We start from the raw sequence: 27023 nt of genomic DNA, 5'->3' as shown, positions 1-27023 counted from the left end.
CTTTCCATTTCCATCTGTCGCAAGTTGTCGCCTCGTGGGCCTAATTGTTTTTTAAGTTCGAAATTAGTTAACAAATTTGTTATCAAATGTTTTGCAGTTTCGACAACAGAATTCAATTAATTGCAAAAACTGACAGGGCAAACGGCGACGGGGGGAGTGGCCATGGTGGGCAGAGCATAATTTGATTGAAATTTAATTGGCATGTGCCGCACATTGACAACATTTTCGGGGAAAGAGTGGGGAAATCACTGGACGTTGCCAAACTAAGTAAAGTGAAAGCTGTGCAGAATTGACAAATTATTTAAATGCTTGCTTGAAGAACTGAAGGTAATTTGTAAATTAGCATAAACAAACTGAAATACGAGCAGACATTATAAGGGAGGCCTAAGAGAAATTAATGATAAAATCGATGGGATGACTAATGTCTACAGATCTTATTTACTAGTTGGATTAATTACAATAATCCCAGGGTTTTGCATTATTTAAATATTTACCCATTTTGTATCTTTCCTTTTATTAAAATATTATTTGGCTTTTTAAAATGGAATTAAATGACTTCGAAAATTATTATACAATTCAATAGATTGCTTTATTCCCTTTAAAAACACATTTAAATTAATGACCTCATCAATGACTGATAAAGTTAGTTTTCGAAAAAATACCATTTAATAAATGTTCATTTTACTCGGCTTGGACGCAACACTCAAACTAATTGAAGAGCCAACGAGACGAGCTACTCCATCAATCTTAGTCAATTGGCTTTGCCCCAAAAGCGGAGAAATGAAGAAAGAAGGCAGGCGAGAGGAAAGAAAGCAAAAACAAGAAAAGGGTTGAGAGGAGGCGCAACATGGCCAAATGTTGCCCCAAAAAGTTCGGGCGCACAACATTTGGATGCCTCATTGTCGCTTGTCATCGCAACTGGCGCCCCGCGACATGTTTATGCATACAACTTCATCAAAATAGGCTGAGCCTCTGGACGGGCAGAAGAAACTGGAAATGGAAATGGGGTTTAAGGGCAAACACACAGAGGCCGATAAGTGAATATGCTACAAATTGGCAAAAGCCACTTGGCCAAACACATCCAACCAGGCCAAATAAAGCAAGTTTCAGACAAGGAAAAAATGAGTAAAAGACAAAAGCCTTGACGTTGGCAGCACGAGGACAATACAGAACGAGGAGGATATTATACTTAAGTGACTAGGCTGAAAGATACCCATTAATTATATAAAATTCGCATACTTCGATACCTCACAATACAGTAATATAAATAAGATAGAATTGACCATAGATATGAAATGATTTATGTCCAATTCAAAATTATCAACATGATATTTTATCATATCATAACAAATTTAGTATTTTTTGAACAGATAATGTAAAAGAATAATAATCGTTCTTAAATCTTAAAAATATATTAAATTGATCTTATGTCAATTTTTTTTCTGTGTACTAATAAATACCCAAAGATCCTTTTTATTAATCTTAGAATTGATTTTCTAGAATACTTTTAGTTCATATATTGTTTCGACGGAATAAGTTTTCGAGTCCCCACAAGATAATATACCCCTGAGTCCTCCGATTACCCCGTATAAAACCAAAAAAAAAGCCCTAGTGAAAGCCGAAAAGGAAAAAGGAAGCAACAACAAAGAAGCCACTCGGTCTGAGGCTGTTGACAAATTGTATGACAATTCGTTTGTGCCATAATGTTTATAAATAGCGCGTGTTGTTGCCTGTCACTGGCATCAGGCATCAAGCACCAGGATCTCCACCCCCAAAAAACTTGCGAAACAAAAAACCCAAGACATCCCAAGCACACACGCACCCACAAAAGTCGTGGATTCTCTCACTTGTCAGTCGCCTGTCGCAAGTGATGTCTGCCACTCAAATCCGAGGAGGAGGAAAAGTGGGAGTAGGTGAGGAGGGATTTGGGAGGAGCATGACCCTTGACTCGCTGCCAACTCAAGTGTTAGCCATCCAGCTCACAGAGAGATTTGCTATTTGGCCCCCATCGAGTTCAATGGTCAAGCAAAGTTCGGCTTTGTTCGTCCCGGATAATTCATACTGCCGGTGATTTTGGGGTGGCAATTACATGTAAATAAATTGATATCAAGCTTGTGTGCCAGAAGAGCGGGAGAGATCAATGCGAACAGTTGTTGGCACTTAGCAAATGGAAAAAATGCATTCCGGCTCCTTCCTCCATGGTTTATTTACGAGTACAACGTGGGCCAAAGTGCTCCAGAGTGAATGACAACCGAATGAAAAAAGGGAAGCCAGGAAAAAGCCCGGAAAACCCGGTAAGGGGAAAACCCCGTGTGAAGGAGTACAGGGGTCGGTGTTTTAGGACGACATGCATACGCATAAATAAAGACGTTTTCGGCGCTACAAAGTGAGGCCGTGATTTGCAATTCAAAGGCAACAAAGTTGTTTGGGAGTAACACACATGCCCTAAAAGGGGAACAGATTAGAAAAGGGGATATTGGGACTTGGACTTGTCAACGAAAAAATAAAAATCAAAAATAAATATTACATTATTTTTATAGCCAAAAGCCATTTAAATCTCAAGATGCACAAGTACTATCTTTAATATATTTTATATTTGCAATAGAAACTTGAAATAGAAATTTAAAATTTGAAAAATTTAATAAAAATAAAATTAACTTAATATCTAGCAGCGACTTAAATCTCAAGATCCCCAAGAATGGTACATGCATATTTTACTCTCCAAATTGATACCTTTTTTTGTGTTTAATATACATTTCCAATTTGCAATATAAATTTTTTAATCTCTTTGTAGTAAACCTTTACCTTTTTGGGTACTCCGAAGTCGATTAAATCAAGCGAAACCTTTCAGCTTTGATTCCTTTGCTTTTCCCACCTTTTTTGTGGGCGGCTTTTAACGCATTGCCGGCACTCAGGACACCGACTTCATATGGCTGATTATGTTTATTTATGCATGACATTTAATGCAATCAAATGTGTCACCCCTGGTTGCCTGTTTCACCTTTGCGCAGATTGCCTTTGATTGTAAAATTAACTCGACCCTCCCAGGAGACAGGCGATTGAGGAGGAGCAACTGATGATTTGGGTTCGGGTTTGGCTGGATGGCTGGCTAAACGGCGATTATGTGGCCATTGTACAAAACCACTCGTCATATTAAATTTGCCATTAATTTATGCCTTTGTCGCCTGGCCAAAAACTGGCTTGGCTTAGCGGCTTGCTTGTAATGATAAATGATGGGAGTCGAAAGAGGAGGAGTTGCAGACTAAACTCAATTTCCAGGGGGGCGATGCGAGGTCAGTGAGGTCGGGCCAAAGTGGGAAAGTGAATACCCGGTAGGGCCAGGCCAGGGTTCAATTAATGGATGGGTGGCGCAACGACGCCTGCTGACCTGCTCATTCGCTGGCAAACCATTTTCACACCCTCCACTGATGGTGGTCATTGACGTTGTCCTGCCTGCCAGCCATCCTGATGGTTGAGTGGGTGGGCAAATGGGAGCCTGGAGCTGCGAGTTCTGTCCTTGCTGGTAATTGCTTGCCCGCTGGCATGGCTGCAGCAATTATTACATACTTTGCGGCACTTACATTTCATTTAAAGTTATTAAGCGACAATCGCATCGCAGGATGTCTTTAATCAACTCGGCCAAGTAAATTATGCCGGCAAAGGGGGCGAACGGGGGTAGAGATTGAGATTCGCTGCCTGGTTAAATCAATTAAACTAAAACAAAAGCCAGGAGCAGGCCAACGTTCAATCAACTGGACGGCGGTGACAGCCCCCAGGTCATTACTCACACAGAGTGAGATGGAAATGGAACTGCAGAGATGGAGAAGGAGATGAAATGACAGACAGGACAGACAGACAGACGAGAGCCGGGCAAATCCTAAGCCAGGACAACTGGCCGAGCACTTATTGTGATGAACACAATGTTAACAGGCTAAATGAGAAACAAATGCCACAATCAGACAACGTAGAAAAACACTCGCCATCCAGTAGAAGACGGAATGAAAGGCAAACCGAAAACAATAAATCCCATAAATCATATTAAATTGACATATCAGGCCAAAATTGACCGCAAGCAACAATATGTGTATGTGTGAGCTTGTGAGCTTGGGATATTGTATCCTACAATAATATTTCTTTATCAATTTCCCCAACAAGCTCAGAGTCCTGAGGAAAAACAAGAAAAACGAACGAAACGAACACGAAATAGATGAGAGGCAAAGGCGAAGGCCTAAATAAATGTTTGACCAACCAAGCAAACCGAACCGAACCGTACCGAAAATATCCCGCCCACTGCCACGCCCATTCAATCAACACATATAAGAGCGACTGTCATACATACATGACGTCCTTGGCTGTCCAAATTGGCCAGGCTTTTCCTCTGCGGGATTTTCCCGATTGTTTTCCTCCAGCCCACAGACGCAGCTGTGTCGCAATTAAAATGTGTATCAAGCATACGACGCGTTGTCATGTAAACCGCTTAAGCCCCCGCCCAGCAATGTAAAGTCGATCGGGTAAATATGTTAAGCCCGCTTAATGCAAAGCTAGCCTGGGGGCGTGGCCCCACCGCCCATTCCCCCATATGAATACATATATACAGATGTCAATTGATGTTTGCCTATGGGGAAAAGTGCAACATCATTAATTAATACACAGTACGGGGTTCCTTTGCGGACGCCTGCGGCTTCGTTTTATAATAACCAGAACATTAAGGCGATTAAAGATGAAATCCACTGCATCTCTTCCTTCCTTCCCCAACTAAATATGCATTTAATCCTCTTGCCGAACACCTGCGCCCCCCAATCGCTCATGCCCCATGCCTCAGCCAAGACACGGGGCCCGTTGACAGGCCAACTCAGACCAGCTCAGATCAATATTGGCCAAGGGCAATTAATCATTTAGTGGGCCATCTCACACACGTATGTAGACCGATGCAGAGACACCGAATGACAAACACAGGGAAAAGGGAAAGGGAAAGGTACAGGGACGAGCAGAGAGAATGGGCGAAATGGAGCGGAGTTTGGGGCAGCCGGGCAAAAGTGGATTATGCAGTCAGCCCAGATGTTCAACAAGAAATTACTTGTGCTTACAACTCACAGTCCAGTGCGAAGGTATAAGAGCAACTATCGGCCTGCAGTCAATAAACCGAACTTCCAATAGGCAATGCAAATCTCGGTGTCCCAGAAAGCTCTTTGACTACAGGCAGATGTTAGAAAACAGACTGTTTAAAATAGTTCATAAATCAGTTAATAAATCAAGTACATATCAGAGAGTTTTCCATTAAAAATTATGTGAAAATAAGCACTCACAAAATAAATATATATTTTTTGACAGAAAAATATTTATTACGGTTGAACCAAATTAATAATAGATGAGTTAAAATTAAAGCATAACTCATTTACTAAAAGGAAGTTCCAGTTTAAATTGATTAATGAGTATTTCATTAATCGGAAATAAATGATACTAGGGGTGATTCAGGATAAAAAGGTTGTAAAAAAATGATAGAAAAGATAAAATGGAATATTTTCTGTGATAATATTTCATCCACTTTAAAACAGCTCCAATTTTACAGCCCTCATAACTATTAAATAGTTCCTAAATGGACTGTTAACTTCAGACCCGAAATAGTGGCTTTAAGCTCAGGAAGCCAATCAAAGGATTACGGACGTAAAGCAGTTTATTTATTAAAGACCCCACCCTGAAAAGCCGGATGCGTGTGCAAAGGCACTTGAGACATTCGCCCATTCGGCCACATAACGCATACTAAACGATCATTAGGTGGACCCCCAAAGCAGTGGTCCCCATCTTGTCGCACATTTCGCATCAAATTAACACACAAATTTTTACAACCGAGCCCATAAAAAGCGCCCGGGCTCAACTATAAAAACAATCAAAACGAGTAACAGACCCGCCAATTTTCTTAGGTTTTTTCCCTCGCCCATGTCGTAAATTTTAACCCGCCCGCGTGCCCGATTCCACATAACTTCTTTACAGCGGTAGTAAATCATAAAAGGGGGGTAAAAAAATAAGAACGCCACCCGAGAAGGGTGGACAAACATTAAAAGTTTAATAAAAATAAATAAACGGATAGAGTGCAAGAGGCACCTGGAGGAGCTGCTTAATTAAAGCCTGCACTCACCTGCTCCTGTTTTCATCTTTATCCTTATCCCTTTTGCAGGTTCAAGAGCCGCACGGTGAGATGCCTGGCCTCGGCAACGTATATTGTGCGACAGATCTGCAACCTGGGCATCACCGTCTACACGCCCAGCGTGGCCCTCTCGACGGTGATTGGCATACCCTACTGGGCCTCCATCGTGGGCATGGCCATCATTTGCATATTCTTCACCATTATGGTAGGTTGCGGGAATGCCAGCGATTTAATGATGGAAATATTTAAATTCCCTTTCACCCCTGTGCACCGACTCATTAGGGCGGCCTGAAGGCGGCTATCAACGCGGACGTTATCCAGACACTGACCATCCTCGTTGTCACGGTGGCCGTCTGCATCCAGGGAACCATCTCGACGGGCGGCGTGAAGAAGGTCTACGAACTAAATCGGGACAATGGTAAGCCATCAGTTGGTCGGGGATTTGCTTCGATTGATCATGGCAGCTTATTAGCCAGCTGCCAGGATGTGTGTGCGCGTGTGTGTATAGTGCTGACGAATGATGACTATTAAAATGGCATCCATTGTGGGATGCTACATCTACTGCTTCTGTTTCTGCGCCGGCTCATTATGCACATAAATGATGATGATAAAAGTGGCATAAAACAGCGGCATCCGAATCCGAGGGGGCGAAGGAAATGGCAGCCTCGCATGACGACAGTAATAAATGTGTGTCGGCAAAGCGTTTGTCACTCGAGTTTGAGTTGTTGGCTGTCATTGTGCGGCAATCGTGGGGCTCCTGGGAATGCCTCCACATGCTGCTCCTGCTCCTCCTTCTCAGCCATGCACTTGCACTAAAGACACCATCCCTTCTATTCCCGCCAGGACGCCTCAGCTTTTGGAACTTCACGGGCGACATGACTGTCAGGGTGGATACCACATCCGCTTGGCTGGGGCAGCTGTTCATGTCCCTTTCGCAGATCGGTTGTCAGCAGAACTTTATGCAGCGCTATGTCAGTCTCAAGTCGCTGAAGGAAGTGCGTCGGTAAGTAGTGGCTGCAATCAGAAATCATATTTACCAAAAAATCGAATATTAACAAAATATCTCTTACAGAGTAATGCTGACCAATGTGCCTCTGGTGTTCTTTTTCTTCTCCCTCTCCTGGATCTCCGGCATGGTTATCTACTCCTCGTACATCAACTGCGATCCCTATGCCGAGGGCTACATCAAGAAACCCGATGAGATTCTGCCCTTCTTTGTGGAAGATCAGCTGGGTTTCCTGCCCGGCTTTGTGGGTATATTCATGGCCACTCTTTTTAATGGCGCCCTTTGGTAAGTATTGTATTTTATGGAAGGTTATCCCATCTAATTCGAGCCTATATCCCAGCATTATGGTCTCCAATCTTAACTCTTTGGCCACCGTTGTTTGGGAGGACTTTGTGTCCCAGTTTCCCAGGTTCAAGGGTCTCTCCGACCAGCAGCAGCTGGGAATTCTGAAGACAATCACCGTGATCTGTGGCCTGATTATCATGTGCGTGGCCTTTGGTGTTGGTTTGCTGGCTGGCGTCATTGAATCCTCGCTACTGGTTTTCTCGGCCACCTCGGGACCCCTGTTAGGCTGCTTTATCCTGGCCATGTTGGTGCCGATTGCCAATTGGAAGGGCACTTCCGCGGGCATGATCACCGCCTGCTCCTTTGTGCTGTGGATCATCGGCGGTAGCATGACCATCACCAAGCACAATCCTATGTTGCCCACCAGTACGGATGTAGGTTTATAGAGGGCTCTTTTTGGGAATTTTATCTCATATTTCTGTCTCTTCTTGATTTCGTAGGGCTGCTCCAATGATACCTTCTCGCAGTCCATTGGCAAGCCCATTGTGGAGCCGGGACAGATGCCCTGGCTGCTGACGCACACGCCTGTGGATGGCTATAACCAGAGCTTTGTGCCCACGCCACCCACGATTGCACCTGAAAGGTAAGGATAATCAATTATTATACCCGTGACTCATAGAGTAAAAGGGTCTGTCTGTCTGTTCGTCCGTATGAACGCTGACATCTCGGAAACTACAAAAGCTAGAAAGTTGGGATTACCCACACATCATCTTGAACTTCCTACGCAGCGCAAGTTTGTTTCAGCCGAGGGTCACGCCCCCTCTAACGCCCACAATCGCCTTAAACGATTTGAAAAGGTGTCTGGAGCCCACACCTTAAAATATTTCGGAAAATTATAAATACAGTTTTATTGTCTTTAAAAATACCTATCGAAGTGTAGAAGGAATTTTTCAAATCGGACCATTCGTTAAAAAGTTATGCACGTTCAAAGATGTAGATCTCCATTTTCCTCACTCCCTTTAGCTGAGTAACGAGTATCTGATAGTCGGAGCACCCGACTCTCTTGTTTTTAACTGGAAATTAACCTAACGTTAAATACCCATTTAGATCCGGACTGGATAGCTTCTACTCGATCAGCTTCATGTACTACAGCTTGATTGGAACCGCCTTGACCGTGATAATTGGCACAGTGATCAGTTGGCTGACCCAGCATCCGGATGACGCCTACGATGGCAAGCTGCTGCATCCGATGATCTTCCGGCTGTGCGAGCGCTTCTCGGGCCCTAAGCCGTACTATGTGAAGCACGAGGAGGAGTCCGGACTGAACGGACGCAGCAGCAGCGATTCCTCGGCCACGACAACGACCTGCAAGGAGGAGAAGGTCAATCATGGCTACGAATCGTCGCCGGAGGAGAAGGAGAAGAGCAGTCCCATTGCCGTGGTCTTCACCACCACGTCGGAGGGCAAGGGATCTGCGGATCAGCAGTCCATATGCGATGCAAGCCGGATCCAATTGGACATTGTGCCCGGAGAGGGCGAAACGGGCGTTTATCGCCAACTGGCCGGACGATCGGCGCTCTGAGGGCTAACTGAATACTACGTACTAGGCTTAAGTAGATAGTTAGCTCCACCACTTAGTCTGTAGCCTGTAAGCTAAGCCCTAGGATAGACCAATTAGTTAGCCAAGTGTTTCACGTCTATAAAGATGCTGTGATTTCTGTGCGCGACTGTTGTTGAGCAATTGCTCGCGCATTTGTAGCAACTCGAGTTTCATTCGCATGTACTTACCGCATGTGTGTGTGCGTGGCAGCGTGCAATAAATAAAGACAAATAAACGTATTTTTATACAAAATCACACGAAGAACTATACTTATTTCTAACGATTTTCAATTTTGGAGCGCGTTGTAAACTTGGCCAGTGCTGCCAATCACGATGCCTATCGATTGGCCTCGGGAGCTGCCAACCGATTTCATATACCAGTGTGGAACTGCTCACTCATACAACTATCGATAAACTTAAACTTAAAGTTTATTATTAAGCTTTTTTTTTACTTTTTTATATCATACGAAAAACAATAAATACGTATAATTAAACATTTTTTTATTTATGGGACGGTCCACTTTATTTTACTTCTGCTGGAATCAAATAAATATCTCTATTGACAACCACATAATAAATAAAATATAACTAAAAACTAAATAATTTCATTCGATTAAAAAATATCCATATGAAATGGGACTTACAACTATTATTTTTTATTAGGCAAAATATAAAATAAATTCACTACATAAATCTCTCTTAAAATGTTACTTCGATTCACTACTTATGCTAGGTATATGAACAAATATTAAATATTAAATGAAATAATTTAACAAAAATAAAAACATCCGTGCGATAACTATCGTGACTGCTCGTGACCGCTCACAGCTGTTCTCGCGTTCCCCCATCCCTATTAGATTTGTGGGGTTTTTGTTTGGCGGTGCTGCGTCCCCGAAGAATGCACAAATAAAACGCAAAAAGCTAGGGCCTTGGAAAATCGAATGTGAATCATGGCCACGCTGGTGAAGCCCAAAAAGGAGGTGAGTCCTCGGCACAAATACAAGTTACCGGCAGTAAAACGCCCTAATCCAATTGCAGAAGAACAAAAGGTCTCGCCACTCGGGGCAGATCCAAAAAGAGGAAGAGGAGGAACATGCTGAGTTATCAACAAGTGAAGAACAAAGACCTGCGGAGAATGTGTCGCTGCTGGAGGAATTCGAGCGAGTGGCGGCCTTGGCCAGCAGTTCCAGTGGCGAGGCAATCATCACCACCGAGTGCAGCATCTCCAGCGAGGTGAGGGAAGCGCCGGAGATGCCGGAGGAGCAGGAACAGGAATCCCAACCCAGTGCCCCAAGTGCCCCGCCCGCGACGACCACTCACATCGTCCAGTACCCCAATCTGCAGCCCATACAGTTATCCAACGCCCAAGTGGAGGAGCAGTCCGCCAAGATCGTCTACCGCCAGGCGCTGCAGGCGGAGTCACCCACCGGTTTTGCTCTGACCAGGAGTCACATCAAGCCACTGAGCACCGAGCAACTGCGGCAAATCTACGATTGCCCCGATCTGGAGCTGGCCAAGCAATTTGAGCTCGAGTTCCTCATGAACTCCCTGCTGGAGTCCAGCGAATCGGATCCTCTATATGCGGCCGTTTTGGAATACTACGAACTGCAGGGCAAGATCACCTCCAATCTGCACGATGTGGAGAAGATGCGCAAGGGCTGCACGGAGTCGCAGAAGCAAATCTGGGTGCGCCAGCCAGTCACGCGTACTTTTAGTGGAACCTGCGGAGATGGCAACGCGGTCCAGGAGAGCATCACCTACGAGTAAGTAATATTGGACATAATTCTGCATTTGTAGAAGAGATTCTAACCATTTCCCCCGCAGTCAAATCAAGGTGGATCCCATTAAACTAGAACTGGCCCAGACTGCATTGACTGGCCTCTATGACCTGGTTTGTCATACCTACACCAACAACCTGATTACAGCCAAGATAACCAAAGTGAAGGTGGACCAAATCATCAACGATCTGCTGGCCTATCCAAATGCAGATGGACAAACGGCGATTTCATTGCATCACTCACAAACTGGAGAGGCTCTGGAGTGCGTTTCCCAACTGAGGCGGGCCATTTCCATACTCTTCAGCTTCGTTCGACGGCCAAGTCCCAATGGGGTAATTGAAACTGCAGATATCTCTCGAAAAATTCATCTGATTATGTATTTTACCTACAGAACTTTGACAAGGACCTCAAAGATTGGCTGCGCAGGCTGATTGCCCTGCAGCTTTTGCTGGCCACCAAGGAGGATCACTGGTTCCTGCTGTTCAACATCCTGCGCTGCCCCAATGGCGTCGGCTCCTGGGCCGCCCAATTCCTGCAGCTGCCCGGAACGCAAACGGTGGCCAAGGGTTCCCAACAGAACCAGCTGCCGCTAGACCTCAACTCTCCCGAGCTCAATCACTGCATGGCCGTGCTGCAGATTCTGCTGATGCCGGTGAAGAAGCGAAACGAGTATCTCAAGAGTCAGGCCCAAGCACACCGAGAACTTTCGGATGCGGCGGGAGCCACGGATCGCTGGATAGTGGTGGATTCCGATGGCGAGGACTCGCATACACCGGCTGGCGAATGCATAGGACTGAAGGAGAGCGATCTGATTGCACTACTTAACCAGTTGCCTTTCGAGAGGATCTTTACGTAAGCTAGAAATTCTTCTTAAATGAATTAAAGTTAAAATATATTTATTCTTAGCTCTGCCCTGCGCATTGAGAAATTCCTGAACGACTACATTGTCGAGCCGGATATGATCACTGCCCAGCAAATGCTCGCCGTAGTTGTGTTCTTCTCCCAACTGGTCAAAACAATGGGCGAAGGGTTGCTGACCTACAACAACGAGCGATATAAGCAGCTGGCCAAGCGACTCGGTCGTTTGGTGCGTCACACCCTGCAATACGTTTTTGATTACCACGAATTGTTCATGTGAGTAGTTCTGTAATATTAGTATAGAATATTATACTATTTTTTTATAAAGTTTAAAAATGCCGATTTGCAGAAAACCGCGAATAAAATATTTTTTTAAGTTTGGACCATATTTTGCACTGAAACCATTATGGCTGTTATTTTTATCTGAAAGCTTGGCCAAAATAAAATTTTTTGGGTATTTTTATTTATTTTTTAGCCCACGTAATTTAAAATTATAAATGAATTACACAAAAAATAGCATCGCCATATCTTCGCTTCTGTCAAGTGGATTTTTTTTAACTTTTTTTAAAAATCCTTTTAAATAAGTTTGGAACCATTATGGGTATTATTTATATCTGAAATCTTGGCAAAAAAAATAATTTTTGGGTATTTTTATTTATTTTTTACCCCACGTAATTTAAAATTATAAATTAATTAAACAAAATCGATTATTTTTTTAACTTTTTTAAAAATCCTTTTTAAATGGTATGATAGTGTCATAAAAATTAGATATCGTTTTGAAACCATGAAGAAAATCTCGATACGTTTCGCAAAGAATCACTCATATATTCCTTATATTTATTTAAAATCATTTCTGTAGAAACAACAACCTGTCCAAGTCCCCGGAAATGTACGAGCGCATCCAAGTGGAGCTGCAAGCACTGCTAATTCGCGCTTGTGGCTACATCTATCGCACTAGAAACCTCGGCACCTGGCAGTACTTTTCCACCCTGCCGTTCGGCACCTTGGATGCCGAGGTCATCTGGCACTTGTTCTACTACCTAAATGTGGGTTTTCCCACGGATTTGGCCAACGATTTGGTGAGCAATGCGGAGGCTGCCTTCCAGGCGGAGGACTTCTGGCCAAAGTTCGATCTGGCCAATGCCGATGTGGCGCCCGAGGATATGTACTACCTGCTGCAGACCTTCTTCGAGATGGCCAACGATCGGAATCGCTCCAAGGATGGTGCCCTGGTCAAGGCCATCTGCCTGCACATCTTCCACATTGGATACATACATCAATCCACGAGGGAGATTTGCTATAAAACGGCGCGCGACATGCTGGCCAACTTGATGGACGAGGATCTCTTGGGCTGTCTGCTGGTTCACCTGAAGATGCGATACGGCGAAGTCGATCAGGCGGCGTATCTTTTCAAGGCTCTGCCACTGGAGAACTGGCACCCCAGGATGGACAGCTTTGAGGTGCTCTCGAACTGGCTGCTCCATTTTGACTACCAATCCTCGGAGAGTCATTTGGCGCGCCTGATCATCAGTCACCTAAACTGGGGATTGGATTGCGAGGGACGTCTCTTTCTGCCCCACAACATTCATGTGAGAATGGCCCATTTGGTGAATGAGGCGTTAAACAAGTATGCTCCCGAGGTCATCGGAGCCTCTGGAATCTCAGAGAGCGTTCGTCAAGTGTCCTCGCTGATTGACTCCACGCAATCGAGTCGGGAACAGTTTACCAACTGGTGCTGGCGCATGGTCTCTGTGCTGCGTCTACACCTGATGGATCAGGGAGTAGAGTCAGTTAAGCGCACGCTTCAGCATCCCACGGAACCGCTTCTTTTTATTCCCGAGCTGGAGCGCATGGAAATGATCTTCCAAGGCGTAAACGAGAATCGCCCGCTGGCTCTGTATGTGGGCATGCTGGTCAGCTTGCACGGGCACTCCATTCCGCTGATCTGCCAGCACGGGTTCAATCTTCTCCAGCAGCTGCTTCTCGATCACCGACACGCGGCCGCCATTCGCTGTTTGGAGCTGATAGTTCCGCTGTTTTTGGAAACTCCAGAAACTCTGGCGAATTGCGAAAGGTAAGTTTGTCCATCTAAAATAATTTTATCAATTGTTACAAGTTTTTTTAATAGTTTCCAGAGACTTTTGATTACCCTACTGAATGCAGACAGAACTTATTTGAAGCTGGCTAAGGACATGGTCTATGCTAATTCGATTGGCCCCATTCTGGAACTTCTGGACAACATGCTGCATCATCAGATTGTGTCGTATACAAAGTAAACTTAAATTAACTATGATAATATTTAAAATACTAATCCTTTTTTATTGTTTTACCTTAGCTACGGTCTATGCTCACCACTTAATCTCCTTAACATCTGGCTTAATTGCTTTACCACACTGCCAGGATGGTCTCAGAACTCGAATCTGTTGTATTTACTGGACAGAATGCTACGTATTTCCTACCAGTTTCCCGACTGTCGAGCCCAGGCTGTGGAATTTTTCTACAATTATTACAAAGTAACTAAGCTATGCAATATATATAATTTCAATTACTAACATTATTTGTTATCTTAATTTAAAGGACTGCACAGACTGGAAGTCAGCCCCCAAGGGATCAGCTTTAAAGGCATTTTTCGGCGGTCAATCTCCTTCTCGAATCCCTTTGATTTCGCCGCAGAACTGCTGGCTGAACTTGGTGCTACTTGAGATTGAGTTCCGCCTGGTGGACACGCGCATCTTCCCTGAGCTTTTGCGTCAAGTTTCCGCCCAGCCAGTGGAGGCGGCTCTCAAGAAAACTCTCTCGTTGAGCAAAATCAACGCCTTCCCCGCCAGCCAACTTGTGATATTTAAATACGCTCAACTGCTGGCCAGCATGGACAGCAATCACGCCTTGTTCCCCATCGTCTGCCAGAAGTTTTTCGAGCTCTATCTCTGGCGAGTTCCCACGGAAAACGAATCGCTTAACTTTAGCCACAATTTTGGGGTTTCCGACAAGTTCTACGAACACAGTGTGCCTTTAATGAAGAGTATTAAGTCCCAATTGAAGTCTGCCGAGTCGTATTACTCGGCATTGGCCACCAAAAGCGCCAGTGACGATGCCATGGCCCACTTCTATCGAAGCTGTCACAAGCTTATGCAAAACTGTGCCCTCTGGCTGGAGGATACGCAAATTAATCGCTTTACCAGTGATGCAGAGCAGCTGCCCGCGCAGTACAATTCGGAGAAACTGCGCGAGCTGTTGAGTGGTCATGTGAACCACTGGACGGAGTTCCTGTGCCTCGCATCACTTCGCAAGGAGCAACGCCTTCAGGCTGATCAGTGGGGCCGAAAAGTAATGAGACTTCCGAACCAAAAGGCCCCCCGAACTCCAGTTCAACCAAAGCCGCGACAGCAGCCCGCCCAGCATATCAAAAGTCTGTTGAATAGCTACGAAAAGGTGGTCGAGAATCCGATTCATGTTCGTGTGGAACCCATCCAAACGCCAGCCATCGATGGAACTATTATGACGCAGCTTAAGAAGCGTTTAAACACGTTCAACTCAACGGCGAAGTAAGGAATATATTCTACTATTTATCTTGAACAAATTAAATCTAATACTTAACTACTTTTAGCACATACCATTATAAGACTTCCGAGTTGAATTCACTGAACCTCAACTATTTGGAAAGTGTGCCTGCTCTGTACCAAATGATTCCTTATAAAGAGACCCGGCGAAAGGAGTGTACATCGCTGCTCTTCAAGCGGAATTGTACAGCTGCCGCTAAAATCACGCTGACACCGGAGCACATTCGAATCAACGAGGTTATATCACGAAAACAAACGCAGAATCGAGAGCGACATGACAAAATAGTTGAGGATTTGCTGTTGGCCTTGAATGTGGATGCCTTTGCCCAAGCCATTGAGGAATTTGGCGTCTGTATCGGTGCCATTCTGGTGGCCCCGATGGAATCGAAAGTCACGCAGATTGGAGTCCAGGTGTTCTATCATCTGGTGGAGAACCTAAACGAGGTGACAATGAAGTTCCAGCCAACACATGACCTGTACTTTCAAGTGCTAGAGAAGTTAGGGGTGAGTAAAATATTAAATGGATATAGATATGTTTTATTAACACTTTTTTTCTTAGGTATTCCTGCAAGCAGATCAGGCTGCACAGGGATTGGTTGTTCTTCGACTGGCTCTAACGCGACCAGATCTCTTGGAACTGCTGGCCGGAGTCTTTGTGCCCAGCCGCACTGACGTGGAGCACTTTTTGCCCGTGTACGAGTTCCTCATCGATTCTCATCTCAAGCGATGCGATACACAAACACTCTTTGTGCTCTTCTCCAAATTCGACCTGCTGGGTTGGATGGAGGCCTATCAGCCGAAGCTGAGCGAGATCAATCGTCTGCTAGTGCTGGTACTTCAGGGATTAGAGGCCTGGTCTCAGCCGGATAGCAGCCTTCTCCAGGATCAATTCCGCAGGCATCTGGTACACATCTTTGGCTACGATTTTCCACAGCACTACGGCGAGGTGATGCAGCTGGTTTTGGACCGCACATCGGACCAGAAACTGATGCCCGAGGTGCTTTTGGACCTGCTGAACGCTTTGTTCGTGCGTTCCAACTGTCCGGAGTTGACTTTGGAGCAATCGGAAGTGCGGGTGCATGAACTCGCCTTGGACTTTGCCCGGCGACAAAAGCTATTCACGCTCAAGGCGGCCACGGACACGCTTTTGCTCTTGTCCCGCCACTTCCAGAAGGAGCGACTGCATCATGGTCTGCATGGCTTGTATCCCAAGCACAAGGATTACTGTCAACCGCTGGTCCTTTGGTTCACCTGTTTCGGTCACACACTCCTGGCCTCGGCCATTTGCAGCTATCAGGAACTTCTGGCTGATCAGAGTGAGTAAAATGATTGTATCCTTTGATTTTATATTTAATCTCTTTTCTTTCAGTCAGCGATATTGTGTTTGGATCCATTGTGGAGACGTACGGCCCCTGGCTAATCCCCTACACCGAACAGACGGTCAGTGGCGTGGCCCACTGGATCCGCCAGCTGACTCCCGGTCAGAGCAAAGTGCTGTTGCCTTGGAGCGATCAGCATGTGAGCAGCAGCAAACTCATGATCCGTTCCTTCGTGGCCACCGTACTGCAAGTGCTGCAGTATCTGCCGTCGTCTAATAAGATTCTGGAGCACGTCTTCGCCTGGTATGTCCATCACTTCGCCCAGCCCAACATAGCGGGTCATGTGTTGGCTCCCATCCACGAGGGATTGGCCCTGTTGCCCTGGGAACGCTTCCTTCCACCAGCACAGCATGTGGACTTGCTGTACGATAGTCTGCAAAGATTCTTACCCGAATCACATGCCATGCTGGGTCACATATTCATTCGGATTGACTGGGACAACTGGTTTGCCCTGATGCCACAGCCGGTGCCACTTCTCTCTCGACTTTTCGGCACCTTCGTGAAAATAGCCTTCGAACCGAATATTCATATACATCCCAATACGAGCAAAATTCTCGAGGACGCCATTCGTTATCCGTGGCACCTGGTGGAATACAGCGAGCTGGAGCAGCTGCTCAAGTGGTTTGTGGCCAGCGTGGAGCCAGCCATTGCCCTAAAGCTACCGGCAGAGAGCAACTATGCGGATCGCGCTGTTTTGGAGTAGGTTCAGTTGAATGAATTTGAATTAATTTATCAAAAAACTATCCAATTCTATAGACTCCTTCGCTTGGCTTGTGCCATGTTGCCGGAACGCTCAACTCAGGATGCTGTTGTCTTGGGTACAGCGAAGCGCATGCTCTACACCCGCTCCATGGTCAGGATGCAGAGAGCCTGCGGGGCCAAGCACAAGAAGCTGCTGGCCACAAAGGAGGGCGAGCGAGCCTTTAGCGACGCCTTTCTGGAGCTCCTGAATAGCATCGATCGGGCCATCAGCAGTTGCAGTGAGCATCGAACGCCCGAGGAGCAGCGCAGGGAAGCACTTAACTTGATGCTGGAGCTGGTGGCGCCCACCCAAACGCAGAGTCAGGAAGTGTCCAAGTAAATAATATTTCAAAAGCCTTTTCATTTTATGAACTTCCTAACTAATTAACCATTTTTAGCATCCACATTAAGGCTCTTGTTTGGTGGCAGCAGCAATCTGCTCCTGGCAACCTGGTCATGTGCTCCACCCTTCCAGCCATCGGCCATTTGAACACGTACATCGCCAGCATTTATGCGCTACTGGAGGCCAGTATAGAGAACTACTTCCGCACCTCGCCGGAGAGTGCTCCCTGGCATGCGCCCAGCTGGCAGGGATTGATGGAGGCACTGAGCATGTCGCTACCAAAACTGGACCTTATGCCCATCATGCAGGGCAGCTACTTCTTCTCATTGCACGTTTTCGTGGTCTACAAGATGGAGGAGATCGCGACGGATGGCGACAAGGTGACCTTCTTGCAGGATCTCAGCCAGCTGCTGGAGAACCTGAAGACCAGCCCACTGACCGAACCACGAATGGCCCTCGTTTGGGGCGTGATCATTGCGCGGGGCTGCCAGGTTGCGCAGAGCAACCAGCAGGTGAAGAAGCCACTTCACATGCTGGCCAGGCACTTGCAAATAGCCTCAACCAAAGCCGAGGGCTGGGGCGATGGTCTACTGGGCGTGATTGGTCTAAAATCGGAGGTTATTACCAACAGGTGGGTTGTTCAGAATAACTTTTAAAACCATCATTATATTCCCTATTTCATTGCCAGGCGCAAAGTTTTAACCCGTTGCTTGGCCTGTGTCATCTTCTCACTGTTTCCGGCCAATCGGGACCTGCGTTTGCCATCGGAGGAGTACGAAAGCGCACTTCGTGAGCTGTCTATGCTGCTGGCCAACAAGAAGTTCACCGACATCAAGCCCCTGATCGTCCGCGCAGTCAGCCTGCTTAAGGAAAACACCTTTCCCGACATCCGGGCCGTTCCCCATATGGTCTGCCGTCTAATCAGCATCTTCTACGAGCAGAGCTACCTGACAACCATTCCAGAGGTCTGGGACTTTGAATTCAAGCTGATGGCTACGTAGCTCACCGACCATGCGAACAATTGTAAACATCCTAACAGCCAGTTGTGTTATTTTCCAGGTGTTGTATATCATCTAACTAGGTTTAGGGCAAATAAAGTTATTCAATTTGTGCAATTTTTAAAATGGCATAAAAAGGTAAACAAGTCTTTTCATCTTTTAGACTATAACTTTATTGGATATACATATCTAGAAGGTGCATACTTGAAGCTATTCGTTTAAGCGTAGTTACAATAACAATCTAGAAATCAGTTAGATATTTGCATTAATTTAACACTGATCAGGATCATCGACAATCGTGACAATTTAATAATACAATTGAATGAACTTTAAACTAAATATAAATACGTAGGGCTAGACGAACGATAACAAGTGAACATTAAAGGTCTACTCTTGGGTATTGCTACATGAAAATATAAATAACGATAGGAATAGTGCTCGCTGAAACGGAGGCAGCCGGGCTCCGCTCGGGCAGTCAGTCTTCCATGGCGAAATTGGACAGCTGCAGGTGCTGAAGGTTGTTGCGCGCATCGAAATAGCCCGTGTCCGTGGGATTGTCGGGTGTGGGCACAAACGGTGGCTCCGTATTGCCGATATTCTCCCAGTCGATGCAGGCGAAGTGCCGCATCTGCTGCACCTCCTTGGCGGCCGGTCGCTCGTTGGGATCCATGGTCAGGAGCAGTTCCACAGCTTCCATGGCATCGACGGATAACGCCTCTTCGCCCTCTGGCCATTCGATGTCTGCAAGGTATTAGTAAGAAGAGATTAGATATAACAGGTTTAAGGTAACTTTATAAACCAACTAGAGCCCTGAGTGAATCATTCAATTTATGTTCTATCAAAGTATGCCTTGAAATTCCTGATTTGTTTAATTCAATTTTATGTGAAATAAATTGAATGTTTTTCTAATTCATTTCGAATTGAATGAACGAATGAATAATTTTTATAAATTATTTAAATTTGCCAGATTTTTTTTGTGCTTTTTTTGAGAACAAAAAGTGGAACATTTTTAACAAATCAATGTAAACTGCTTAGTAAATAAAATTCAGGCAGATTTAATCACAAAATAATGGCCCTTTCTTCAAAAAAAAATTGTCGTTTAAATTATTTTGGAATTCATGCCATTCATCCATCCAATTCTATTAAACTCAAAATTCAAATTCATTCAATTCTATAAAAAAAATTCAACATAATTCATTGAATCCATTCATGCAGGGCTCTGAAACCAACTTACTTTTATTCAAAATGTTGTCAAATACTTTTTGAGGCGTCTCGTCGTTGAAGGGTGGAATGCCGGTCATGAACTCATAGAAGCAGACTCCCAATGCCCACCAGTCGACGGCAGCACCGTGTCCTTGCTTCAGCAGCAGCTCCGGAGCCAGATAGTCGGGCGTTCCCAAGATGCGTTCGTTGGATACGCGAGCCCCTCGCCTTACCGACTTGGGGGTGCGGAATGGTGTATTGATGTTCACGTTCTTCGGCGTCTTTGGCAGGTTGCCGGTCCCATGGTTTATGGGCGACATTGTGGGATCGTCGGACAGCTTGAGGTGATACTGAATCCCCGACATCTTATCGGCAGCCGCGTGCTCGCGCTTTTTGTTCTCAATCGAGAGGGGCAGAGCAAAGCGTGTGGCCTTTAGCTTTCCCAAAAGACCGCCATCTCGACGCGGCAACTTTTGCGAGGAGACGGGCGTGGAGAAGACCACATTGGCCACATTCGCCTCCGGTCCAAGAAGATGGTTTATGGGCAGCTCGTCGTCCGATAAGGAGCGCACCTTGAGCACTCCGCGAATCGGCGAGGAACGGGCCTTGCGCTTCTTGGGCGTGCTGCTGCCAATGTTGAGGATCTCGATCTCCTGCGTTAGTCCGGTGTTGGCACTGCCGTTGCCCGAACTGGAGCCATCGGCCTCCATGCTGGACATGTTGTCGGAGCGGTTGACCAGGTTGATCTTCCGCTTCATGCCGCGCAGGAAGTCGGGACGCTTGAAGTGCTTGGACAGGTTGCGAAATGGCGAATGGATGCCGCTCATCTCGTTGCCATTGGTCATGTTATAGCTACGCGAGTAGTCCGAGCAGCTAAAGTCCTCCTTGGATTGGCTCAGGTTCTCCGCATTCTTCTCAATCGACGAGGCTGTGCTCTCGCTGTTCAAGTTCAGGTTACAGCTGGAGTAGTCGTCGCCCTTGCGACTCGACACGCCCGAATCCTCCTGACCCTTCGAGAGGCGATTACGCTGAGGAAATGAGTCGGGAAAGCAGTTAATTGATTGAAGTACAATTATGGCAAGGTTATACAAATATAATGTTAATACAGAAAGGAAAACAGGACAGAACACATATGCACATGCCAACGCACCTCGTCGACCGATCGCCTGCGCACCATGGAGAACTCAAACGAAGCCTCGCTTGCGTTATCCAGCTTGGGCAAGTGTTTGCCTCCATTGGTGGCCATGTTGCCGCTGTCCTGCTCGGCCAGCTTGCAGCCCTTTTTTTAGAGAGTCAACCGTTTATGCAAATGAGTACAGAGATTACTAGTTTGGCCTGTTATCTAGCCACTTACCTGGCAGGGAGCCACATCCAAGGCGAATTCCACGCGCCGCTTGCTGGGAATCACTTCCGCTGCAGCAGCACCATCTCGAGGAGCTTCTAGTGGTGGCGAGCACTTGCTCAGGTCAGCCGAGTTGCAAGTGTGGAATGAGCAGGAGGAGCTGCTGTCCTGGGGCTGGATAAGCGAATAAGAAATGTGTGTTTTTAAAAAGATTATAACTTAAGGCAAGTTAGTGTCCCGACTATCTAACACCAGTCACTCAGCTAAAGGGAGTGCGAGGAAGATGGATATACAACATTTTTTTGATTGCGCATAACTTTTTCACGAATGGTCCGATTTAAAAAATGTCTCCTACATTTTGATAGGTATAAATATAGACAATAAAATTGCATTTATACTTCTCGTAAATCTTTAAAGGTATGGGCGCCAGACACATTTTAAATTCGTTAGTGGGCGATTGTGGGCGTGGCGCTCGGCTAAAATAAACTTGCGCTGCGTAGGAAGCCCAAGAATATGTGTGGGAAATCCCAACCTTCTAGCTTTTGTAGTTTCCGAGATCTCAGCGGTCTCAGACGGACAGACGGGCATATCTAAATCGACTCGGCTAGTGACCCTGATCAAGAATATATATACTTTATGGGGTCAGAAACGCTTCCTTCTAGCTGTTACATACTTTTGCACGAATACAATATATAGTAACGGGTATACAAATCACTTGTTTAGGGAAAGAAGTTCCTCATTTGAAAGTGAGTGGGTTAAAATATTAAAAATGCGACTCCATATACCCACATTGTTGGCGGTGCACGTATGGGTGATGGACTCGTTGGCCTCCTCGGCGGAGAAGAAGGGCGACACTCCGGAGATCTTGCTGTCGCTGGTCTTCTCGGCATCATTCAGCGAGGTGTCGCCCTCGCTGTCCGACAGCTCCATGATCAGGCTGTGCTTGTTGATGGCCTGCAGGAGGTGCGACGTGCCCGTGGCGGCCGAGCCCATTCCGTTGGCCTGACCAACGGAACCGAAGTCCTGCAGCTTCTTCTCGGAGCCAAAGGACAGGTGCGAGGTGAGCGACAACAGTTGGCCGGGCGTGCGGGCATTCAGATTCGGCGAGCAGTTGATGAGGTCCGAGATCTCCAGATCTCGTCGCATATCGATCTTGCTCAGCCCAAAGTCGGTGAGCTTCACATGGCCACTGGCCGAGAGCAGCATGTTGTCCGGCTTGATGTCCCTGTGGACGATTCCGTGCTGGTGCAGGTACTGCAGGGCCATCACCATCTCGGCCACGTAGAAGCGGGAGGTGGTCTCGTCAAAGTACCCGAACATGGCCAGCAGCGACTTGAGATCGCCGCCCACCATGTACTCCATCACCAGGTAGACGTAGGACAGCGATTGCAGCGAGTAGAAGAGGCTGACGCAGAACTCGGATCGGGACAGGGCCAAAGCGTTCCGCTCGGTGATCACCTGGGACACCATATTCTTGTTTATCATCTCCGACTTGCGCATCACCTTGATGGCGAACAAACGCTTCGAGTCGTTGTTCTTGTAGCCCAGGAACACCTTTCCGAAGGCCCCGCGACTAATGGGCTTGATGATGACAAAGTCCTTGATCGTGGGAAGCTGTAGTGGGAAAGGAAATGATTTTAGAATTGTGGATTTTTTAGAAACAAAATTAAAAATATAGAAAATTTTATTACATTTAATTTGGTTATTACAAATTGTAGGAGATGGAATACATGATACATATATTTGGTAGTATAAAGTTATTTTCAAATTCCAATATTAAAAAAGTTATTAGAAAATATTTCAAAAAAAAAAAAAGAAAAAATCTAGAAAATCTACGATTAAAAACACATTTTTTTATTACATTTATTTTGGTTATTACAAATAGTAGGACATGGAATATAATATATTTGGTAGTATAAACTTATTTTAAAATTCCAATTCAAATATAAAAAAATTATTATTAAAAAATATTTACAAAAAAGAAAACAAAACAAAGAAACAAAATGTAAAAATATAGAAAATCTACGATTAAAGACACCTTTTTTTATTACATTTAATTTGGATATTACCAGTTGTAGGAAATGGAATTTAAGTTATTTTCAAATTCCAATATAATAAAAAAAAATTGATTAATTAACTGGAAATATGGATATTTACAAAACAAAATAATAAACAAATTGTAGATATTAGGGTTAAAGCAATGGAATCCATTACATATGTTGTCTTTGTCATGAAAAACTCCCAACAAAAGAGAATGTAAAATAAGGAAGGAATGGGAAATGGACGGAAAACTACTGTAAAATGCTTTTTGATTTGCGACTGGAATTAATATGGATATTTTAAGAACATATAAAAAAAGAATTGGGTTTTTTTATCACAAAATATTTAATATTTCATCTACTATTGATCCTTTTAGCAAGATCAATATTTTTTGGCGCATTTGAAATATTTCAGGACGCAACCGAGCCTAACTGTAAAGCGCCCACGTGTGGTACTCGCAGGTCCAGTAATTCCCCCTTACCTTGGCATTTTGGGAGTGATTCTCCGGCTTGGTGGTGAGGATATTGATCTTATCCAGCAACTGCTCACTGTCGATCAGCGAGTGGGTCTTCTTGGGGGTTTTGTAGTCGATGTGAGCATCCGATTGCGAAATCGCATCGGCGTTTTCCATATCTCCAAGATTTCCGTCGGTCAGAGCGCGCTTTTTACGCGTTATATTTAATGGTATTGGAAGGCAAGTCCCAGATGTATGTCACAATGTTAAATTTAGTGATATTTGCTAGTTTTTATTGCACAAATATGGAATAATAATTCAAAACGACATTTAAAACAGCGCGTCTATTTTCTTCTTTGTGATGGAGGTGGAAAAACATCGATGCGAACATTGATGTCATCGATGTTTTCGACACATCGGTGTTATCGATGTTTGGCAGAACATCATAGGTGTTATTATAATTTCCCAACAATTATTTATATTTGGCAGCTACCGTAGTTATTTGAGGGCATGGTTTCAAAATATAAATTTGATTTATTTATTCATTTTGTGAACATCAAAATGGATGCATTTCTAAATGTGCTCAGTGTGAACACGCCGATATAAATCTGTCGCACATTTATTTCATTTCGATAGTTCTCACTTGCTATCGAATCCAAGCCACCTGGAATTTATTTACGTTCTGAAATTCCTAGTTTTCCGAGGGAAAAGCCGCATCCGCCATCCATGAATGAAAGTGTCCTCCGGATAACGCCCAACTGGATGTGAGCAATGCGCCAGAAGCCGCCGCACACAGCGAGGAGCAGTCAGCTAATCCGACCGTAAAATCCCCGCCAGAATGATGCTCTATTTGCGCCGCCTTTTCAGCCAGGAGCTCGCTCCGGCTGCCCAGGGCGACTTCCTCGGCTGCCTGCAGCAGGCGCCCGGCCTGCTGGCCACCGGATTCCCCGGAGCTCCCGCCCTGGAGAGCCTCAGCTGGTTACACAACCTGGCGCCGTGCTTCCCGCTGCGCGGCGATCAAATTCAGGTCATCCACGAGCCGCAGCACTTCTACGAGACGCTGGTGCAGCGCATCGGCCGGGCCAAGCGCCGGATCGTCCTGGCCAGCCTGTATCTGGGCACCGGGCAGCTGGAGAGCGCCGTGGTCCAGCAGTTGCGTCACAGCCTGGCGCAGCAGTCCGCCCTGCGGCTCAATGTGCTCCTGGACTTTACGCGCGGCACCCGCGGAGCCCTCAACTCGAAGACCATGCTGCTCCCGCTGGTCCGTGACTTTGCCAGCCAGGTGCAGCTCTCCCTCTACCACACGCCCGATCTGCGCGGAATGACCAAGCGCCTGGCGCCGCCGCGTTGGAACGAGCTCCTCGGGCTGCAGCACATGAAGGTCTACCTCTTCGACGATGCGGTGATCATCTCGGGCGCCAATCTGTCGAATGACTACTTCACCAACCGGCAGGATCGCTACATACTCATCGAGGACAAGCCGCTGGCGGATTTCTATGCCCAGTTCATCGAACGGGTGCAGGAGTTTAGCTTGGCCGTGGCGCCGGATGCCAGCGAGGGATTGCATCGCAACTGGCGCATTCTGCCCTACGAGGGCACCAAGGAGCAGTTCATCCAGCTGGCCCGGCAGCGCATTGCCGACTTTGTGCAGGAGACGTTCCAGAGGCAGGCGAAAACGAGGGAACAGAATCCCCAGGCGGACACCTGGGTGTTTCCGCTGCTGGAGATGGGACAGATTGGCATCCATCACGACAGCGTGGTGACCAAGCGGCTGCTCTCCAACTGCGTGACGGGATCGCGACTGAAACTGGCCACCGGCTACTTCAACCTGACGCAGGAGTACATGGACACGCTGACGCACAAGTGCCTGGCCCAGTGCAGTATCCTGATGGCGCATCCCAATGTGAGTTTGTGGGTCTAGTAAGTGATAGAGCCCTGCATGAATGGATTCAATGAATTAATTAGAATTTTGAGTTCAATAGAATTGAATTATTTTGAAAATGGCATGAATTCCGAAATAATTCAAACGACAATTTCTTTTGAAGTAGAAAGGGCCATAATTTGGTTATTAAATCTGCCTGAATTTTATTTACTAAGCAGTTAACATTGATTTGTTAAAAATTTTCCACTTTTTGTTCTCAAAAGAAAGCCCAAAGAAAAACTGGCAAATTCAAAAAATTCCTAAAAATTATTCATTCATTAATTCAATTCGAAATGAATTAGAAAACATTCAATTTATTTCACATAGAATTGAATTAAAAAAATCAGAAATTTCATGGCATACAGGGCTTTAGTAAATTAATATCTAACTTAGATAATTGTTACTTCCAGGCCAATGGCTTTCAGGGCGCCAAGGGACCCGCGGGTGGCATTCCAGCTGCCTACACCCTGATAGCCAAGAGCTTCTACGAGAGCCTCGTGCGCCGCAAGCAGAACCACCGCGTCAACTTCTTCGAGTACGAGAAGCCCGGCTGGACGTACCATGCCAAGGGACTGTGGTATTACCTGCCCGAGGCTCGACTGCCCAACCTTACGCTCATCGGCTCCTCGAACTTTGGCGAGCGATCGGTGAACAGGGATCTGGAGACGCAGGTCTGCCTGGTGACGGCCAATAAGGATCTGAGCCAACGGCTGCAGGCGGAGGCCGATCGCCTCTACGATCTGTCGCAGACGGCGGAGCGGGAAATCGTCCAACGACCCGTGCCGCGATGGGTCCAGGCCGTCGTCCGCATATTCAGGAACTTCTTTTAGGCTCTTCGACATCATACATACATAATAGTTCAATTTTTTCGTTCTTGTTAAGGCCATATCCCAAATAGTTATTGTAGTTCTTAATTCGTGTTTAACCTTTGCCCTGGGCAAGTGAATGTTTCTATTGCTGGTAATCGTTGCTTTTGTACACAGGCTAAAGTTTGTTAACTAATAAAGAGAATTTTTAACGGAGAAGGAAAAATAACACACGTTGTTCTTATCATCGAGGCGATCAAGAGTTCAAATTCATACATGCGGTTGTGAAATATATGCGTTATTAATTTGGTTTTTTAAAGATTAAAAGATTAAAAAACAAATTATTCAGCATTTAAATATTTTCTTATTTTAGCTAAATTTTGTAAATTTTACAGAGAATGATAATTATAATTAAATATTTTACAAAGTTTGAAATCTGAAAGATGTTTTAAAAATTATATTAAAAATGTTTTGATATTAAAATAAGTGGAATTTTAAACCCATACGTAATCCCGCCTATCTGTTCTTAGTGATGGCAGTCCTTACGCATGACGTTAGCAGAAAT

The 27023-nt window shown here is 45.5% G+C and overlaps 5 protein-coding genes across 12 annotated transcripts in view; 3 read left to right on the top strand and 2 right to left on the bottom strand.

Moving 5' to 3' along the window:
- LOC138913243 (uncharacterized) overlaps positions 1-6260 on the bottom strand; it is a 66475-nt gene extending 60215 nt beyond the window's left edge. For 3 of the 4 annotated variants that reach the window (XM_070216100.1, XM_070216102.1, XM_070216101.1), the window contains exon 1: positions 6137-6254. In XM_070216100.1, the coding sequence (XP_070072201.1) occupies positions 6137-6152 (16 nt within the window). In that variant the 5' untranslated portion in view covers positions 6153-6254. Of the gene's footprint in view, positions 1-6136 lie in introns of all 4 variants that reach the window. The other variant, XR_011418888.1, reaches the window with a different exon arrangement.
- Positions 1-9291, top strand: part of LOC108057484 (sodium-coupled monocarboxylate transporter 2) — a 36237-nt gene extending 26946 nt beyond the window's left edge. For all 4 annotated transcript variants that reach the window (XM_070216099.1, XM_070216097.1, XM_070216098.1 and 1 more), the window contains exons 5-11: positions 6176-6350; positions 6428-6563; positions 6989-7148; positions 7218-7436; positions 7492-7870; positions 7937-8079; positions 8544-9291. In XM_070216099.1, coding sequence (XP_070072200.1) covers positions 6176-6350; positions 6428-6563; positions 6989-7148; positions 7218-7436; positions 7492-7870; positions 7937-8079; positions 8544-9018 — 1687 coding nt within the window. In that variant the 3' untranslated portion in view covers positions 9019-9291. The remainder of the gene's footprint in view (positions 1-6175; positions 6351-6427; positions 6564-6988; positions 7149-7217; positions 7437-7491; positions 7871-7936; positions 8080-8543) is intronic.
- A 568-nt stretch (positions 9292-9859) lies between these two features.
- Positions 9860-18828, top strand: Epg5 (ectopic P-granules autophagy protein 5). Its single transcript, XM_017141753.3, has 15 exons — positions 9860-10015; positions 10074-10798; positions 10860-11145; positions 11205-11665; positions 11720-11947; positions 12531-13745; positions 13800-13943; positions 14007-14184; positions 14249-15216; positions 15279-15735; positions 15791-16547; positions 16601-17309; positions 17367-17687; positions 17750-18325; positions 18383-18828. Exons 1-15 carry the CDS (start codon positions 9986-9988, stop codon positions 18693-18695), a joined length of 7368 nt encoding a protein of 2455 aa, XP_016997242.2. The 5' UTR covers positions 9860-9985; the 3' UTR covers positions 18696-18828.
- Positions 18829-18841: 13 nt separating this feature from the next.
- Positions 18842-24104, bottom strand: gwl (serine/threonine-protein kinase greatwall). Of its 2 annotated transcripts, XM_017141755.3 has the most exons (6): positions 23759-24104; positions 22027-22851; positions 21250-21411; positions 21046-21174; positions 19927-20923; positions 18842-19433 (listed from the first exon to the last, which is right to left on the bottom strand). In XM_017141755.3, the coding sequence occupies exons 1-6, from the start codon at positions 23906-23908 to the stop codon at positions 19168-19170; spliced, it is 2529 nt and encodes an 842-aa protein (XP_016997244.2). In that variant the 5' UTR covers positions 23909-24104; the 3' UTR covers positions 18842-19167. The 2 variants fall into 2 exon arrangements, with proteins under 2 accessions (XP_016997244.2, XP_070073556.1); XM_070217455.1 differs by lacking the exon at positions 21046-21174.
- Positions 24105-24353: 249 nt separating this feature from the next.
- On the top strand, positions 24354-26683 carry PGS1 (Phosphatidylglycerophosphate synthase 1). The gene is made up of 2 exons (XM_017141781.3): positions 24354-25634; positions 26063-26683. The coding sequence occupies exons 1-2, from the start codon at positions 24570-24572 to the stop codon at positions 26480-26482; spliced, it is 1485 nt and encodes a 494-aa protein (XP_016997270.1). The 5' UTR covers positions 24354-24569; the 3' UTR covers positions 26483-26683.
- The last annotated feature ends 340 nt before the right edge of the window (positions 26684-27023 follow it).

Source organism: Drosophila takahashii, chromosome 3R (assembly GCF_030179915.1).
Source record: "Drosophila takahashii strain IR98-3 E-12201 chromosome 3R, DtakHiC1v2, whole genome shotgun sequence".
Lineage (NCBI taxonomy): Eukaryota > Metazoa > Arthropoda > Insecta > Diptera > Drosophilidae > Drosophila > Drosophila takahashii.
Note: the sequence above shows the minus strand (reverse complement) of the source record. Positions and strands in the feature narration are given on the sequence as shown.

Bases quoted from the DNA above. Each gene is read 5' to 3' on its own strand.
- Epg5 (XM_017141753.3), top strand. From the start codon at position 9,986: ATGGCCACGCTGGTGAAGCCCAAAAAGGAG. The intron at 10,799-10,859 runs GTAAGTAATATT...TTTCCCCCGCAG, and splicing joins CAGGAGAGCATCACCTACGA to TCAAATCAAGGTGGATCCCA. The intron at 18,326-18,382 runs GTGGGTTGTTCA...TTTCATTGCCAG, and splicing joins TCGGAGGTTATTACCAACAG to GCGCAAAGTTTTAACCCGTT.
- gwl (XM_017141755.3), bottom strand. From the start codon at position 23,908: ATGGAAAACGCCGATGCGATTTCGCAATCGGATGCTCACATCGACTAC. The intron at 20,924-21,045 runs GTGCGTTGGCAT...TCATTTCCTCAG, and splicing joins GCAGGCGATCGGTCGACGAG to CGTAATCGCCTCTCGAAGGG. The intron at 19,434-19,926 runs GTAAGTTGGTTT...AATACCTTGCAG, and splicing joins TGACAACATTTTGAATAAAA to ACATCGAATGGCCAGAGGGC.
- PGS1 (XM_017141781.3), top strand. From the start codon at position 24,570: ATGATGCTCTATTTGCGCCGCCTTTTCAGCCAGGAGCTCGCTCCGGCT. The intron at 25,635-26,062 runs GTGAGTTTGTGG...TGTTACTTCCAG, and splicing joins TCCTGATGGCGCATCCCAAT to GCCAATGGCTTTCAGGGCGC.